Source organism: Notamacropus eugenii, chromosome 1 (genome assembly GCF_028372415.1).
Source record: "Notamacropus eugenii isolate mMacEug1 chromosome 1, mMacEug1.pri_v2, whole genome shotgun sequence".
NCBI lineage: Eukaryota > Metazoa > Chordata > Mammalia > Diprotodontia > Macropodidae > Notamacropus > Notamacropus eugenii.
In genome coordinates, this window is record NC_092872.1 from 741,921,295 (window position 1) to 741,940,041 (window position 18,747).

The 18,747-nt window shown below is 39.7% G+C and overlaps 1 protein-coding gene across 4 annotated transcripts in view; it reads left to right on the forward strand.

Moving 5' to 3' along the window:
* ADAMDEC1 (ADAM like decysin 1) overlaps window positions 1–18,489 on the forward strand; it is a 35,960-nt gene extending 17,471 nt beyond the window's left edge. For 3 of the 4 annotated variants that reach the window (XM_072636302.1, XM_072636381.1, XM_072636145.1), the window contains 7 exons: window positions 2,206–2,277; window positions 4,001–4,164; window positions 6,418–6,499; window positions 7,749–7,879; window positions 9,501–9,678; window positions 11,228–11,313; window positions 17,900–18,489. In XM_072636302.1, the coding sequence (XP_072492403.1) occupies window positions 2,206–2,277; window positions 4,001–4,164; window positions 6,418–6,499; window positions 7,749–7,879; window positions 9,501–9,678; window positions 11,228–11,313; window positions 17,900–17,903 (717 nt within the window). In that variant the 3' untranslated portion in view covers window positions 17,904–18,489. The remainder of the gene's footprint in view (window positions 1–2,205; window positions 2,278–4,000; window positions 4,165–6,417; window positions 6,500–7,748; window positions 7,880–9,500; window positions 9,679–11,227; window positions 11,314–17,899) is intronic. The other variant, XM_072636231.1, reaches the window with a different exon arrangement.
* Window positions 18,490–18,747: the final 258 nt, after the last annotated feature.

Sequence of the window (18,747 nt, forward strand, 5' to 3'; positions counted from 1 at the left end):
CAAGTCCAGCAAGGACATTGACAAGCTCAGCAGCTTCTTGCAGAGAGTGATGAGGATGAGGAAGGTTGTGAAGTTTCTCCTTTGTGATTAATTAAAAGAACCAGGGGTGTTTATCCTGGGGAAGAAGACAGAGGAGACATGATCATTGTTATACAAGAGAGGCATTAGACTGATCTGGCATGGCCAGCCCCAGAGTTGCAGAACCAGGAGCACTAGGTACAGAGGGATCACTTTAGGCTAGATCTCACAAAATAGCTCCAAACAATCAGAGCTATCTGAGTGATGGACTGCCCAAAGGGATGATGAGATCATCCTTATTGTAGGTCTTTAAGGAGAACCTGCATGATCTCTTGGCAAAAGTCTTGAAGGAGGCTATATTTTTTTCAGGTATGACAGGCTCAACAATTCCAGAATCCCTTCTAGGAGAGATTATATGACTATGTGAGATTATATCCTCAATTGGCAGCTAAAGTGCCACATTATTTGATCTATTAATGTTTTTTAAAATGTCATTTTGGCTAGTCTTGCGTTGCAAATACAAAATTGAGAGTTTCTTGCAATTTCAGTTTTCCAATAGGAAAAGGGAGAGGATTTAACTCTTTTCAGACCTCAAGAGAGCTACAGAAATCAATCACTCTAATGGGGAACTTGGGAGTGGGTAATAAGGGGTAATTATTAATGAATTTTGCAATATTTAGAAGAATAAGATATAAACCAAGGCTTCTGAGTTTTCACATGTATATTTTTTCTCTTTCAAAAATACTAACTTTTATAACAATACTAAATCCCTACACATAGAGATTGAGCTGAGACATTTTATATTATTCTAATTCCCAGTCTGATAGATGAAATTAGTGATGACTTGGAAATGTAAGTCAATTTCATAGGATGAATTGTCCAATATACTCAAGAATTCAACCACAATTTATTAATTGTTTACTGTGGACAGAATACTGTGATAAGGCAAGAGGGAGATAGAAAGTTTAGCTAAGCCATGATTCTTTCCTTCGTAGAGTTTATGTTTTAGCCAGTTAGGGAGAACAAACAAATACGAACTACCAGAAAGGGTCCCCCCAAATTATAGATGAGATCTGAAGGGAAAAGTCATCAGCAATAGAAAAACATGAGGAAGGTTTTGCTGGAAGAGGATAAACTTTGGTATATGGGCTAGAAGTCAATCATTAAATCTAGCAAGGAAACATTCTTCAGCTCAATAGAGGCATAGAGATTAGATAGCACAAAATTTATTGCAGAGCAGAGAATAATTTGGTTTCATTAGAGCATACAGAAAAGTGGGAGACCTGGAATAATATGGCCTAAGACTAGGATACAGCGTGGTGTACTGGATGGAGATTGGAATTGGTGTCAGGAAGTTGTTGTTCAGTTGTTTCAATTGTGTCTGTCTCTTCATGACTCCATTTGGGGTTTTCTTGGTGGATATTGAAGTAGTTTGCCATTTCCTTCTCCAGTTCATTTTACAGATGAGGAAACTGAGGCAACAGGGTTACATGACTTACCAAAGGTCACATCACTAGTCAGTGTCTGAGGTCAGATCTGAATTCAGGAAGATGAGTCTTTCTGAGTCTAGGCCTGGCATTCTATTGACTGCCATCTAGCTATCCTTCAGACACTTGATCGTTATGTGATTCTGGACAAGTCAACTTAACCTCTTGGTGACTTTGTTTCTTCATTTGTAAAAGGAGGAAGGTGGAGGACCTAGGAGGTAGGGGGGGAGTTGGACTTAATAACACCTCTGTGTCTTCTAGCTCTATATCTATGATTTTATAATCTATGATCCAGTGGCAGCTAGATGTTACCATAGATAAGGACCTGGAGTCAGGAAAACTCAGCTTCCTGAATTCAAATTATTAGCTGTGTGACCCTGGGAAAGTCACAATCCTACTTGTCTCAGTTCCTCATCTATAAAATGAGCTGTAGAAACAACTGACAAACCACTCCAGTATTTTTGCCAAGAAAACCCCAAATGGGGTCATGAAGAAGTGGACACAGCCAAAAAGAGTGAAACAACAAAAAGCTATGATCCAATGGATAAGATGAAGCCAGACTGTGAAAAGCCTTGAATGTCAGGAAGCAACTTTAAGTGGGAGACAATAGGAAGACCTAGTTCATTGCACACCTCCCTCCCCTCCAGCACTCTTCTTTTCATTGTTGTCTTAATCAAGATTATGCCTTTTTTATTTTCAGTCTGGTATACACAAAGGGAATCAGACATCAATGAGAAATTTTCTTTTTCATGTGGTCAATCTCCTCAATGTGGTGAGTTTCCCTTCCTCTGGGTAAGTTGTGTTCATATTGGATTTGGGGATTTTCTGATGATTATCTGACCAAGGAGGGAAAACTCAAGGAGAAAAATTTACAGAATTGAGGATTCTTGGTCTTCTACCAGTCATCCAGGAAATTTTGATACAACTACCCTTGGAAAAAGGTGCAAAAGACGCCACTCAGTTTTACCCTAATATTTCACTGGCTCCCTCATTTAGTACATCAACAAGCCTTTAATAAGCACCTATAATTCCTGGCAGTGTGATAAACTGTGGGAGTACACATGTAAAGAAGGAAGTGAACAAATGGGGATTTATGAAGCTCCTACTATGTATATGACAGGCACTGTAATAAAGGCTTTGGAAATGTTATCTCATTTGATCTTCCAAAGCAGCCTGGGAGCCAGGTGCCTTTGCTATCACCATTTCATAGATAAGAAAACTGAGGCAAACAGAAGTTAAGTTACTTGCCCAGAATCACACAGTAAGTATCTGAAGCCAAATTTGAATGCTGGTCTTCCTGAGCCTAGGCGGAGTGCTCTAGCCACTGCACCACCCAACTTTCTTCATCCAAATGATAAAACAATCTCTGTTTTCCATGATCTCAATGGTTTGAGCACCGACCCTGCCAGTACCTATATATCCCCATATATAGGGCAAGAGCATTACCCATTCACCTAAATTCATTATTCATTGCAATTATTATTAATGTGTTGAATAGATGTATCACCAGTAATAATTGACCTCATTTATAGAAGATTTTATGTTTTGCTAAACATTGTATCTTCCTTCCCTTCCCTGATGCATACAGCCCCACTCTGGTGAGGCCAGTCACTCGCCCAAAGGGCATCACCCCCAAAGTGTTCTCTGCCTCTTCAAATGACTTTATATGTACTGCTATGTAGAGATGTCTCACCCACCACAGCAGAAGGTTGGCTCTTGTCAGCAAGGTCTGGTTTTTGCTTTCGTTCTTGTTTTATGTTTGAAACCCCAACACCCAGCTCAGGGTTTTCTGGGTGTTGCTCAGTTAATCCACAAGTATGTATGAAATAAACATCTGCTGTGTGCCACAGCTATGTTGTGCTCTGGGGATAAAAAAAGTTCATTCCAATGGGAAATAAAGCAGGCAGCTAGTTCAAATGTACTGCATAATTATAGTTAATAAATGTGAATCTAACCAAGGGAGTTATATATAACGTAGCTTGAAAAGAAGGGCATGAGCACTAGGGATCACAGAATGCTGCATGTAGAAGATTGTATTTGAGCTGTATCATGGAGGTAAGGAGGGAGTGCACTCCAGGCATGTCAGCCAGCCAGGGCAAAGACTTGGAGTTAGGAGATGAAGTGTCCTGTGTCAGAAACAGAAAACAAACAAACAAAGGTCATGAGTGAGGGCTAGGGAGATAGAGAAAGGGACAGACAGAGGGATAGAAAGAGAGAAAGAAATTGGTGCAATTTGCCAAAAACTTACTACAATAAGATAAGAATCCAATAACACAATTCAATGATTCCTGCATCTTTGTCCACTTAGAGACTGGAAGCCACCTACCTCCATACAGGCTGAGGACAACCTTATTTTTCCATTTTCCTTGATGCTTGTTTTCAGCAGGATGGATTGCCCAGGAATTGTAGATGCCTAGATCTATGGAAAGAGGTGAGTTGCCTGGGTTCTTAGTCCTGGGGGTCTTCAGTTACAAAGATCTTTGCTCTTTCCTCAGATCTATAACACCTTGGATGTTCATGTGGCCTTGGTGGGCATGGAGATTTGGTCAGATACCGATAAGATTCATGTGGTACCAAATGCAAAGGACACATTCACCAGATTCTTGTCCTGGCACCAAAGATGGAAGGAAAGGAAACATGATCACGCTCAGTTGCTCAGGTGAGGGTTAATAAATCAGGGCCACTCCAAGATGATAAGCCCCACCCCCACAGGGCTCCTCTCCAACCTTTCACAATGCCTGTTGTTCTGACATTTGTGCTTAATCTCTTTGGGGTTAGAAGACTCTGTTAGTATGAAGAATGGGAAGGGGATGCTACTTTTTCAGGTGTGGAATCCCAGTAATCCTCAATCATGGGCATCTTAGTGGCTCCTGGTAACTTCTGAGGTTACCATGACTCTTGGCACTGGAGTTCAGAGGGTAAGAGGGTCCTAAATATGGCTATACCTTTTGGGATACTACAAGATTATGAAATCCTAGATAAGGAAACTGAAGCGCAGGGAGGTTCAATGTCTTCTCAAAGTCACATTGGAAGTAATCAACAGAGGTAAGGTTTGAACCCAGGTCCCATGACTCCAAAGCTAATGCTCTTCCATTACATACCATTGCCTTATCAATTACGCCATGGGGGAGCAGGAGGTATGGGAGGAAGAACAGTGAATATGGAGTCATGAAACTTGGCTTCCATTCTTACCTCTGATGAGACTACTTTTGTGATAATTAATAAGTCACAGCTTTCCTGGGCCTCAGCTATTTCATTACCAACATCATAGCTGGCATGTACACAGCACCCACTGTGTGTCAGACTATGGGGCGGAGTGATTTATGACAATTACCTTATTGGATGCTCACAGCACTCTTGGCTCATGGGTGCTATTATTATCTCCATTTTGTAGATGAGAAAACTGAGACAAACAGATGTTTAAGTAACTTGCCTCGTATCAAAGAGCTAGGAAGTGTTTGAGCTCCGATTGGAACTCAGGTTCCAGGTACCATGTTCTATTCCTCGAGCTACCATGGCATGTTGGCATGGGCAGCACTGTACAGGAGGAGGAACAGGAGGTACTAGAGACCTGGGTTCTATTACTAACTCTATGGGCTTTGTGCAAATCATTTAACTTCTGTAAGGCTCAGTTTTCTCATCTGTAAAATGAAACTAATTATGACTGTAGTCCTTACTTCACTGGGCTGATGTTTAAACCAGTGTTATAAGAAATAGGAACAGTTGTTGGTGAAATACAGACACACACATCCACATCTATCTATCTATCTATCTATCTATCTATCTATCTATCTATCTATCATCTATCTATCTAATCTTTCTATCTCTTTCTATCTATCTGCCTATCTATCTATACTTTCCCTCGTTTTCTTTCTCTGTCCCTTCTTTTTCCTTTCCTTATTCCCTACAATTCCTTTCTCTCCTCCATCTTCATTCCTTCCTTCCTTGCTTCTTTCCTCCTTCCCTCCCTTGTTTTCTTCTTTCCTTTCTCTCTCCCTATCCACTTTTTCTTCCTCTTTCTTCCCTCCTTCTATCTCTTTCTTTTCCTTATTTCTTTCTCTCTTCCAGTTTTGTTTTTTCCTTCCTTCCTCCCTCTTTCCCTCTCACTCTCTTTTCCTCTTCTTCCTCCTCCTCTCTGTCTCTGTCTTTCTCTGTCTCTGTCTCTTTCTGTCTCTCTCTGTTTCTCTCTCTCTCTCTCTCTCTCTCTCTCTCTCTCTCTCTCTCTCTCTCTCTCACTAGATGTATAAAAAGTAGATAGGAGGTAATTTCAGAAAGAAAGCATCAGCAGTAGAGGTTTATAGGAGGTGGGATTTGAGAATTGAAGAAAGCCAGGTAAACTAGAACTGAGAGAGACCTCAGAAATCATTTAATCCAACTGTCGCATTTTATAGATGAAGAAAGGAGGTTCAGGGAGGTGGACTTACCTAATATCACACAAGTAGTAAGTGGCAGGTCTGCTATTCATCCCAAGGTATTATGCTCAGAGGTGTGTGATGGAGCCCTAAAGGTGAGAGAATGGGAAGAGCAGTCCCCTTGAACTTGAACATGAAGAAATAAAACCAGCTATTGAGCTCATTAGAGTAATATTATCACTGCTGTTGCTCTACTTCTTTCTCCTCTTCCTTCTCTTAATATTTATATATGCATATTTATATGCATAAATATATAAATATTTAAATGTTAAAATATAGATAACATTTAAATATATAAATATACACATATATGTGTATATACTTTGACCCTGTCTGGACCTTAGTTTCACCTCTGTAAAATAGCTAGATGAAATGACCTTCATGTTCCTTCATGCCCTGCCAAACTAGAATCTGTGTTCTTCTGCTCAGATAAGTCTGAAGTAAATAAATAGTTCCAGAGTCATGGTTGATCATGTGCACATCTGTGTCCTTTTACACAGTGGAATTGCCTTCAACAACAAACGGGTGGGGTATGCGGCTTCAAATGCCATGTGCAGTTCAAGTTCTGTTGCTGTGATCGAGGTTAGTACATGGTGGAAATCTCATTGACTGTTTATTGTGTTCATTATCAGAGCAATGTTCTGCAAAGAGTAGGTGCTTAGTAAATATTTGTAGGAGGAAGGAAGGAAGGTAGAGGGAAGGAAAGAGGGAAGGAGAGATGGAAGAAAGAGGCTTTAGTTTAGGTACAAGGTTTGGAGCAGTCTGATGTAAGGGTGACTGGAAGGATAGGGAGTAGAAAAGCCAGGAATGGATTAGGCAGAAGAGAAGATGGTATCTCTACCACTTCTATTAGTTACCTCACATGCATGTATGCAAAGCTTCATACATTTATTGAGCACCACTGTATACAGAGCTCTGAACTGAGCGTTATAGGAAATATGACATTAAATAAGGCATATTCTAAGACCTTAAGAGACTTATGAACTTCAACTTTGGATAAATAGCTATAAGATACAATGGTGCATGATAAGAGCATTAGAAAGTTAGGAAACAAAACAGGGACAGGGGTGGAATTAAGAATTATTATGGGGGAGGGATTTTGGAGGGCTTCATATAGGAAGGAGCATTTCCTTTGGGAAGTTCAATGATCAGGTTAGAAAACAAGCCACACTTTTAGAGTACTTTAAGTTTTTCACAGTGATCAAGTCAATAATTTTTTGAAGTAGATAATTCAAATATAAAGAACCTCATTTTACAGAGGAGGAAACTGAGTCTCTAAGTAATTAAATCACTTGTCCTTGATCCCATAGCTAGCAAGTGCCTGTAGCTGAATTTGAACCCAGATGTAACTAATTCTAAGTTCACCATCACAGTGTCACATTGCTTCTTAAAGCATGCCCTACGATGACTCTACTGTTCTGAAGGACTCTGACTAGGTTCACCAGCAATGGCTGAAAAAACCCAGTTAGCCTGGGGCAGAAAGTTGGCATGTGGGCTGCCTGTGATTTAGTCCCCACATCCTCCTTGGATGACAGTGAAGAGATCACTTGTGTTTTGGCTAATTTAGAAACAGAGTGGTGAGTTCCTATGACTAGTTACTGCCAAGCTTCATGGCAGAGCCCGTGGCTTACTCATCCCTAATTCTTCCTTGAGATCTAACACTTAATAGCTACTCAGTGATCATTTAATTTACTTGAATAGGGACAGCCTGGTCGGGTGGAGAATGTTCTGGGTTTTAAGTTTAGAAGATCTAGGTTCAGACCAAGTTTCTTGTTACTCCCTGGGTGAATTTGAGCATTGAAGAAGTAATGTCTCCCTTCTTTTTGTCTAGGCTTGGAGGAAAAATGGTGTGTCACTAGTAGGAGTGATGTCCCATGAGTTGGGTCATGTCCTTGGAATGCCTGATGTGCCTTATACAACCAAATGTCCCTCTGGGAGCTGTGTGATGAACCAGTACCTGACGTGAGTCAACATCACTACCTGACAAAGGAGAGGAAAAAAAAATCAGTAAAGGGAGTTGGTGGAGGTGTGTGTGTGTGTGTGTGTGTGTGTGTGTGTGTGAGAGAGAGAGAGAGAGAGAGAGAGAGAGAGAGAGAGAGAGAGAGAGAGAGAGAGAGAGAGAGAGAGAGAGAGAGAGAATGACAAAGGCTAAGAGAATGAGATTAGGAGACTAAAGTAATGAATCTAGTCCCATCTTGGTCACCTAACAGGTGTGTAGTTTGTGGCAATTTATTAACCTCTCTGGGTCCTAGTCTTCTCTGTAAAGAAGGGTTTAGATGCTTCCCTATGTGATCTTTAGGTTTCCTAGGTTCTAAGTCGATTCAGGGATCATTCGTTTATTCATTCATCCTTCTATTCATTCACCAATCCACTCAAAAACATTTATTAAATGCCTCCTGTGTACCAGTTACCATGCTATACTCTGAAGACAGAAACACAAAATGTGCTTGTCCTCAAACAACTTAATTCTCTTTGGGGTGGGAGTGGGGCAGCATGCAAGAAATAACACAATAATGTATCTTAATCTATAGATGTATGCAGAGATCCAGATTGCTCTCCACGTATTTTGATGTTATTTTAGACTTTTAATTTCATTGGTTTAGGGAACTCCCAGAAACTCCCTCCCCTGATACATATAGGCACCTGCCATGCAACTTACATCTTTAGAAGATTATCTAGAATGCTGAAATATTGTGACACAATCATATTCACAAAGTTTATGTCAAGACTTGAACCCAGGTCTTACTGACTTTTTTAGACATTATTCTATACTGCCTCTCATATAATGTACAAAATATGCAAAGTTATGTTAAGAAGGGAGGATATGGATAATAGGAATTTGGAATTAGTTGGGGCAAGACAGACATTTCATAGAAGGTGGATCTTGAGTTGAGTCTTGATAAATACTAATGATTCTAAAAATGGAGAAAGTACATGTCAGCGACAGTCTGTGGGATAGTCTATACAAAGTCAATGAGGCAGTAAATGGAATTTCATGCACTGTGGACATGCATTGGATGAAACTAATAGTTTTCATTGTTACTACTGTTTAATTCCCCAAATCCTACTCCAATTTCTTATGCTTAGTGTCCCTGGATTCTTGCAAATTTTCCATGGATGTGTTGAAAACTATGATGATGGAATGCAAATGAACACCTAAGAAATCTCAGTTCCCAGCAGTATGAAGGGAAGAGAGTTTTGGAATTCTGAACTTGAGTTCAAATCCCCTTTCTGGCCCTTACTAGCTGTGGACAAATGAATTAACCTCCCTGGACGTAAATTACCATAGCTATAAAATAAGAGGGTTGGACTAGATGGCTAATGAAATCTCTTCCAGCTGGAAATTGATGACTGCTCTGATCCTGTTATTTGGACTACATTGCTGCTACCTTGTTTGGAAAGTTTCAAATCTTAAGGGAAACTTGGTCCCTTTCTGCCCATGAGGAACTCTTTAGCCATGAAGCACAACATTCCTGGGCCTCCCTTTTCCATGGTTAATCCTGGCTGACCTCTTACACTCAGTGGTCAAGTGAGACAGATCCTAGAGCCCCGCTCAGATTCTTTGTATCTCCTTTATCAACAGTTCTAAATTCCCAAAGGATTTCAGTGACATCTGCCGCAGACATTTTCAAAAGTACCTCTTATCTAAAAAACCAATGTGTCTTCTCCAAGCACCAGTCCCAGAAGATATAATAACTAACCCAATCTGTGGGAATAAACTCCAGGAAGTAGGTGAAGATTGCGACTGTGGGACACCCAAGGTACCTCCCATTTTTCTCCCATTTTTCTTAAGTCTAATTGAGGTTTAATAATTGTGCTGGTGAAGATGATGATATTGAATTTCATTATAATAATATAAACCTGGAAATACAAAGAAAGGCAAAAACAGCATTCTTGCCATAAGCTATACAATAATGCAAAACCTAGATCATCTTGGGGGATAGGTGAAGAGGTGGGAGAGAAGGGAAATTGAAAGGAGGTGAAGAAGGAAAGGAAGGAGAGTGGAGGAGGAAGGGGAAGGAGGGGAGTGAAGAACAGAAGAAGGAAAGAAGTAAGAGGTAGAATGAAAGGGAGGGGAGAAGACAGAAAGGGAAGGGAAGGAAGGGGAGGAGAGAGGAAGAAAAGGAAGGAAAGAAGTGGTAAAGGAGAAGGGGAGGGGAAGGGAAAAAGAGAGAAAGGCTTCCAGTGTCTTATTTGAGACAAGTTTTGAAAGAAGTAGGCAGAGAGGTCAAGGGGAGAGCATTCCAGGCATGGAGAATAGCCAAAAGCAAATAGCTGGAAAATGGGTTATCACATACAAGGAACAGCAAGAAGCCCTTTGTTACGGGATCATAGAATTCATGGAGGTGAGTAAATTATAACAAGATTGGAAAGCTAGGAGTGGTCCTAGCTGTAGAGGAGGGCATAGTCAAGGAAGATGTATGAGCAATATGAAAAGAGGACCTCCGAATGGCTGTTTCATTTTTTTTCCAGTGGAGTATGAACAAAAGTCTCCAGGATCCAGGTTCAAATCTCACTTGACTCTTAACTTCTGTTGGGCAAATGTAGTAGCAAGCACCCTAGCACACCCAGGTTGGGTTGCTAGCACAAGTTCTTTGATCTCCTTTGTTTTAAAAGAAAGACAGGTTCAAAGGGGTCAACAATCTTACTTTAATTGCAGATAAGTAGAGAGAAGTGAGTATAGAAAATACAAGCCAAGAAATTAGCACAGAGATACAACAAAGACTCCAAGTGTCTGAACACCTACATATATCACCAGACCAAGAGAGAACCAACATCTGAGTAGTCAGGGGGCTCTTAAGAAATATACCCAGAGTTCAGTCAGGGAATCAAAAGTTCCTTCTCATGAGCAAACCCCCAAAGCAAAATACCAGCCTCCCAGTACATGTATAACAAAGACTTGGCTCCTGATTGGCTCAGCCAGAATGCACACAACCTATGTGACTCAGTGCAGCTGTGAACCATCAGGGTTCAAAGGAGATCAATCCTTCAAATGTTTGCAATTTAGCCTGATCCTAGAAAATTGAACTCCAGAAAAAAAAAACAAAAAAAAAACCAACAACTGAACAACAAAAAGTCCCACTTTCCTTCTGCTTCTTCTGCTTGCAGCAAATTGCTTAATTTCCCTACACCTCAATTTCCTTCTCTGTCAAATGACAGCGTTGGACTAAATGACTTCTAAGGTCCTTTTCAGCTCTCAGTTTCTAAGCCAATGATCCTAGAGGTCCAAACCCGAAGAAACAAGTTGCCCTAATGAGGCAAAAGAGAAATAATCCAATTTCTGTCATTGTGTTTGTGTGTTTGTCCAAGCAATGCAAAAACCCTTGCTGTGACTCAGAGACATGCAGATGGAAGCCTGGAGTCCAGTGTGAAGGAAATACAGCAACACATACAGAGTAAGACCATCTCTCGTCCTCTCACTGTCTTCTTTTTTTCTTATTTTAATTTTCTGCTGGTTGACAGTTTGTGGACAAAGTCAAACTATCCTTCTGATCCTTCCCTTCTTTCAAGGTCAGGTTCCCTCACACAGAAGAAGCCTCTCCCTCCAAGAATGCTTCCTAAACACTTTACTTGGACCTATGTTTTTTTGTTCTTCACCTCCTAATTAGATATGGACAGGTTTGAAACCATATGGCAGACAGGAGAAAGAACCAGACTTCAAATAGCAGGAAAATTCTGAGTTCACATTCCAGCTGAGGCTCTTACTGGCTGTGTGACCCTGGAAAAAGTGTCTTATTTCTCTTGGCTTCATTCTTCTCATTTTTAAAATGGGGATAATCATAGCATCTACCTCATCAGATTATTGTGAAGGTTAAATGAGATGATGATGACAATATAAAATCTTGGCACACTTTAAAGTTGATGTAAATGTTAATTCTCGCTCCCTTTTTAGCTTCTAAATTTCTTGCGCAGGGTATAAGCTCCTTGAAGATAAGAATTGTTTTCTTTTTTTCTCTTTTCTTTGTGCCCCCAGCACCCAGTCTAGATGCTGACTAATTATCATATACATGTTGAATTGAATTGTTGGATCAAGGGCAAGGAGTGAGTCTAATTTAATCTTCATTTCGCCAAGAATGGTTCTATACATGATAGGTTCCTAATGAAAACTCGTATATTGGGAATGGGCTATAGTGCAATGCACAGGGACACTTTTTTCTGTTATTGGTACCAGCATTTGCAAGGTACCCAGAGTCACAGCCTTGGTGACAGCTTTGATTCTTCTCCCTTCCTCATCTCCCATTTCTCCCTCAGTTCCCAGTCTTTGGCATTCCTTCCATCGTTTCTATCCCTAGCACCACCATTTTGTCCAAGCCCTTCTTAGATCAGTCAGTCAGTATGAATATGCCAGACACTGAACTAATGGCTGGGGATACAAAGAAAGACAAAAGACAGTTACTGCTCTCAAGGAGCTTATAATCTAATGGGTGAGACATCATGCAAACAACTGGGTATGAACGCATTATAGATGGGATAAATAGGAAATAATTAAGAAAAGGAACTGAATCAACTTGGGTCAGGAAAGCTTCCTACGGTGGGGGGTGGGGGTGGGGGGTTAGCTGGGATTTGGAAGAAACCTGGAGTTGGAGATGAGGAGGAAGAATGTTTGTGAGGAACAGCCAGTGCTAATGTCCAGAACTGAGAGATAGAGTGCCTTGCTCGTGAAATAGCCAAGAGACCAATGCCACTGCATGGAAAACAATGGAGGGGGGGGGGCAGGGCTGTAAGGAATAAGAAGACTGGGAAGGTGTGTGTGTTGGGGAATGGGTGGAGTGCAGGTTAGGAAAGCTTCAAATGCCATCATCTCATCTGGACTAATGTTATAGCTTCTTAATTGATCTCCTGCTCTCTAGCCTTGGGTCCTTCTCATTCATGCTTCATGAAGCTGCTAGAATAATTCCCCCTAAACAAATGTCAGCTTAGGGCACCATTTTGCTCACAACCTTTCAATGGTTATGTGTCACTGACTGAATAAAACCCAAAGTCCTTAGCCTGACATTCAAGGCTTCCCAAAGTCTGGATTGACTTTACCTTGGTGCCCTGGACTCATCATAGTACCCTCCATCTTCTCAATAATCCAGACAAACTATTTTATTTACTCTTCCACGAATACCTTGCAAGGTTTCCTGAATCACTACCTTTGTCCATCCCATTTACTATACATGAAATTAATGCCCTTCTTCCTCTTCTCCCCCATCTCCATCAGGTACAATGCTGCTCATCCTTCAAGGCTCACATCAAATGATGAACAAGTGAAGCTTTCTCGATTAGTCTTTTGGGGAGGTCCTTTTTGCTTTTCTGTATTGGCCTTCCAGAAGGCATTGTTTATGCTACTGATATGACTTTATGCTTTTGAGTTTTTAATAGCAATTTTTTTATATACACTAGGTGTTTTATTACCCCCATTAGACTACAGGGGCCATGTTTTATCCATTCCTGTTTCTACCTTAGTAACTAACACATGACTTCATGCATATTAAGTACTGACTGAAGTAAGTTGAAACCAAAATGCACACAATTAAAAAAAAAACAAAACAATGCTTTTGTGAGAAGGTGGAATTATACTGTCTTCTCACATTATTCTCACTACATGTCAACCAAATTGATCTACTTAGTATTTTCTCTGCATAGGATTATATCTACTACTTTTTTGCTTTTGCACAGACTGTGTCCCTTACCTATCTGCCCTTTATTCCCCAAACTCTGCTTCTTGGAATCTCTAACTCCCTTCAATACTATGCTCAAGTGCCACTTCCTTGATAAGACTTTTGTGTGATCCCTCCACTTATTAAATGATTTTGAATATATTTGGTACCAAATTATATCAGTCTGTATTATTTTACTCCAGTAGAATGTAAGCTCTCTGAAAACAGGAAATAATTTTTCAAAATCTTTGTATCCCTAGGGCCTAGCACTATGTCTGATACATGGTGGTTACCTAATAAAAGCATGCTAAAACAATATACTTCTCTAACTAGTAACAATTCATGTTGCACTTACATGATATGAATATAATTTATCATTCTGCCATTGCTTCATGATACTTAGCCATCTCTAACGGAATTCCTTGTTGTTATTATTCTAATTAAAATCCCCACAGCTCTAGTTCTATGCTTTGAAAAGCTTAAAACTCAATATAAATGTTTGTTGTTGTTACTACAGTTAATCATATTAATAATCTGAAACTTCTCTCCTTTTCTTAGTCCCCTAACTCCAGACTCACTCTCTGCCTTACTGTAAATGACTTTACCTCATATTTCACTGAAAATGAATGCTCCCTCAAATTCTAGCCTCCACACACTCATATATTTTTGACTTTGCCCATCTTCTCTGTCCTCCTTTCATTCTCAATGGATGAAGTTTTCTGCTTCCTTGCCAAGGCAAAGCAATGCCCTTATTTCCTTGATTCCATTCTCTCCTGTTTTCTCTGTGACTTCATGCCATTACTCATGCCATTTACTTGTCCAACCAACAAAACGATATTGAACATTTGTGCTCTGCTAGGCATTGGGCCAGATACTAAAGAGCCAGTAAGAAATGTGGATCAGACCCTGCTCTCAACAAGCTTGAGAATTGTAGGGAGGGTGGGGCTGTGCTGGGATAATTATTGAAGAGAAACGAAGACAAGAGTCAAAATTTCTATAATTACTTAGAACAAATGAGGTGTAAAGGAATGATCTAATTTTAGGGGCAAATATTTCTTTTACATCTTTCTAATCTCTATTATTTTCCCTTCTAAGTAGCTTCTTCCTTTCTATGAAATCAAATAAACAAACATAAGAGAAAGAAAGCATGTTCCTACTCTCCTAAAACAGTCAAGAATATTCTTCTCCTTATAATGATGTCCCCTGGTGCTGTCATCTACTATCTCTCCTCCCTTTCACTTCTTACAAAGAATAGATATGCTTTGTACCATCTGTTTTTTCACCATTCTTCTGTCCTTTGCAAACAGCATAATTCTATTCAAACTTGTCTCTTCCAACATCACCAGGTATCTAAGTGACAAACCCTCAGACCTTTTCTCAGTTCTCATCTTCTTGAATTGAATTTTTTATCTCTTCCATCAACCATCTCTATCTTTCTGGAAAATGTCTACTCTTTAGGTTTCTCTGTTGCATTTATCTCCGGATTCTTTGTCAATCCATTCTCTCTTTCTTTGGCTCCTTTAATAGTGAATATTCCTGTTCCCATTCCATATCTTAGAACGTCCCCTAAGATTCTGTCCTGTGCTTTCCTTTCTTTCTTCTCAACCTCTCCTCCCAATGGTGTACTCAACTTCCTGATAATGAAATATTATCTCTACACAGATGACTCATAGATTCTTATATCTACCTCTAAGTTCTTTTTGGTCAATCAGGACTATATCTATTTGTCTGTGATAAATTCCAATGGTACCTCCAACTCAAGAGGTGCAAAACAGAATGTTTTACCTCCCTTTTGAAAACTTCTCTTCATCCCAAATTCTTTCTTTCTCTTGATGCTACCAAGATTCTTCATTGATGAAGGCTCACATTCTCCATGTCACTATGGATCCCTGTCCTTCACTCTCTACTTGATACCATGGCCAATGACAGAATTTATCTTGCTTGACTACGCTTATTTTTTAAAGGGGTTTTCTTTTCTTTCTTTTCTCCCCTAGCCATAGAGAATGAGGAAACAAATTGTTTGATAACTAAAAACAAAATTTATATTAAGCTTTGAGCTTGTTTAGTCTTTTCCCATTTATCACAATGACACCATTGGAATAGATGATTTCTAAGGCCCTTTCAGCTCTATTAGTAATTCTAACCACATTCGCCCTTAGGTATTATCAAACTTTCCCTGCTCCCACAACTAAATAGTCACTCTTCCCTGCTATCTGTCTCATGGCACTGTGTCTGAATGGATCCCTTAACGCTCTTATCACTTTCTATCCGGTTGTCTTTTCATTCATGGACATATAACATCGTTTTATTAGATTGTACACTCCTAAGGGCAGGGAATGTCATTTTTATGATGGATTTTACAGTTTCCATGATAATGATATCTGATACCTAAAAAGAATCATCTTCACAGCCACCACCACCATTAGCAGCTGCAACATAAGTAGCAATAAAGACATCTCAATTATAATTATACTATATAATAATACTATATTAATAATAGTAATATAAAACAAAGAGTATTGAATTCCATTCCAAATTCTCTATTGGTTCAATTAACTACCATTTCAATAACAACCATTTTGATAATAATAAAAATAAATCTATGCTCCTAGTTAGTCGGTTTTAGTTGTGCCCAAATCTTCATAAACCCATTTGGAATCTTCTTGGAAAAGACACTGAAGTGGTTTGTCCTTTCCTTCTCAAGCTCATTTTATGAACGAGGAAACTGAGGGATATAAGGTTAATCGACTTGTCCAGAGTTACATAGCTACTAAGTGTCTGAGGTCAGATTTGAACTCCAAGAGACGAATCTTCCTGATTCCAGGCCTGAAGCTTTATCCGCTGTACCACCTAGCTGCCCTATTTATTTAGCATTTTAAGTGTGGCATGATGCTTTACATTCATGGTTTCATTTGAGACATATCAAGCATGCCATGCAGGCATGTTGTTGCCCTCAATTTGCAGATAAGGCAACTGAGTTATAGGGACACAAAATGACTTGTCCAACTGTTAGAATCAGGATCTAAAGTCAGTTCTTCTCCTATGCCTTGTCCTTCTGTGTCCTGAGTTGTTTTGGTTCAGACTTGTGTTGGGAATTCATAGTGTGGAAACTCCTGCCACCCTCACCAATTGGGGGCCCAATTATAATTTAGAGTTTCTTAGAGCACCTGCGTAGGTTTTCTTCCTGCTCCTTGAGAAAAGAGGGCTTCCTTATTTTTCTGTTTGTATCTCAGAACTTAGCATAGTGCTTAGCACATAGTGGACACAATATTTTTTTTGCATTCATTCACTCATTCTTTTCATTTATGAATTCATTCATTCATTCACCAAGAAGATTTAAGTAACTTGCCCAACTCACAAAGCCAGTAAATGTTGGAGGTAGGATTTGAACCCAATTTTCCTGACTCCAAGTTCTCTCTGCCACTCACTGCACCATGACCCCCTCAAATGCAACATCAACATGTAGGGATGTCAGGAACACAAGAGTGTCGGGAGTTTGGCAGTTTCCCTTTCCTCCCACTTTTGTAGGATCTGACTTGATCTTCACTCTCCAGATAGTGAGCAAATGAATAACAAGCATTTATAGCGTACTTACAATGGGCCACGTGCTGTTCCTAGTGCAGAGGATATGCCTACTGAAGCCAAGATAGCTCTTGCTCTCAAAGAGTTTCCATTCAAATGAAGGAGGGGGAAACATATAAGGGAGAACGCTGACAACTAATCAGGGGTATTTCATCTTGAAAGCTGCCAAGCTTGTGCTGGAGCTAGGGGAACTGATTCAGTGCAAATCCTGATATGTTTATGGTTCCTAAACGGGTAATCGGGTGGGAGGTAGTATGGCAATAATGGCAGAATTGGATCTTTATATGGGATTAGCTCAAATTCCCCATCTCTCAAGGGGCCTTTTCCAATATCTCCATTTGCTCCTGCTTCTAGTACATTCTTCAGACCACTTTCCATTTACTTTGTATTTATCTTATTTTTACCTAATTATTTACATATTGTCTTTCCAACTACAACATACACCTCCTTAAGGGTGGGGACTGTTGTGAGAGAATATTGTGTTTGTGTGCACATATACATGTGTGTGTATGTGTGTGTGCATTTTATTTTCCCCTTTCTTCATATCTTCATAATCCCAGACTTTAGTGCAGCATTTGGCACCCAGTAAGTTGTAGAGAAATAATTGTCAGCTGCCTGAGGGGTCAGTAGAAAGAAGAATAATTCTGATCTGAATGGGTTAGGTCCTCTAATGTATTTTTTCTGATATAGGCAAGAAGACAGCTGGTGATGATAGCCAGGGAGTAAAAGTTCTGATTTTCTTATTCCCATTTTCTAGATGAGTCAACTAAGGCTCAGTGAGCTTAAAGGATCTATCTGCCTAAACTGCTAGAATGTGTGCACAGGAGAGGATTCAGGATGAAAACACAATTTCTTCGAAGTTGAAGGCTTTGTCCACCTTACTATGGTTTCTGCTTTGGGTGATGAAGAAGAGTTATTGACGAAAACAAGAAAGAAATGAATTCAGCTTGCTTCTCTTTAATCTTTAGGGTATGCTTATGGTCTTGACCAATGCACATTTAATGTTTTCCCATTTATCAATGCTTCTCCTACACATTATTGCAATGATATCTATGCATGTTTTTTATTTGTCTTCCACAATCCCTTATTAAGGAAAGTCTGTGATGATTGAATATGAATTGTGTTCATTTTATGTCACTAATAAAGAAATCTTTGGGGGTAAGGGGTGGTTCTCCACCTCTTTCTTCTTAGTCTAGGTATTTAAAGCTCATCAGATAGATTAAACTAAAAAGAAGAAGAAATAAATACAATTTTTTATGTAACAAATAAGAATATCAACTTCCCTGGGAATTTTCTGCCTCAAAATCATTCTTCCACAATAAAACAAAATAAACAAATTCACACACACATGTAAATAAATAGATATAGACATATAGTCTTTGTGTATTTCAGCCACTCTGCAAATGATGCCTTGATGGTCTGCCTCCTCTCAACTGCATCCTTGTCATTCCCCTTCCTGCCCCCTGCTCACGTTGGTGTTATTTACACAGCTAACTCACCTACCCATCTAGAGTATATCTCAGAGTTGGCTGCCAAAACATGATTTGAGAATGCATGAATTCCCAAAGATGGACAAGAAAGGAGAAATGGCAGGCATCCCTAGCT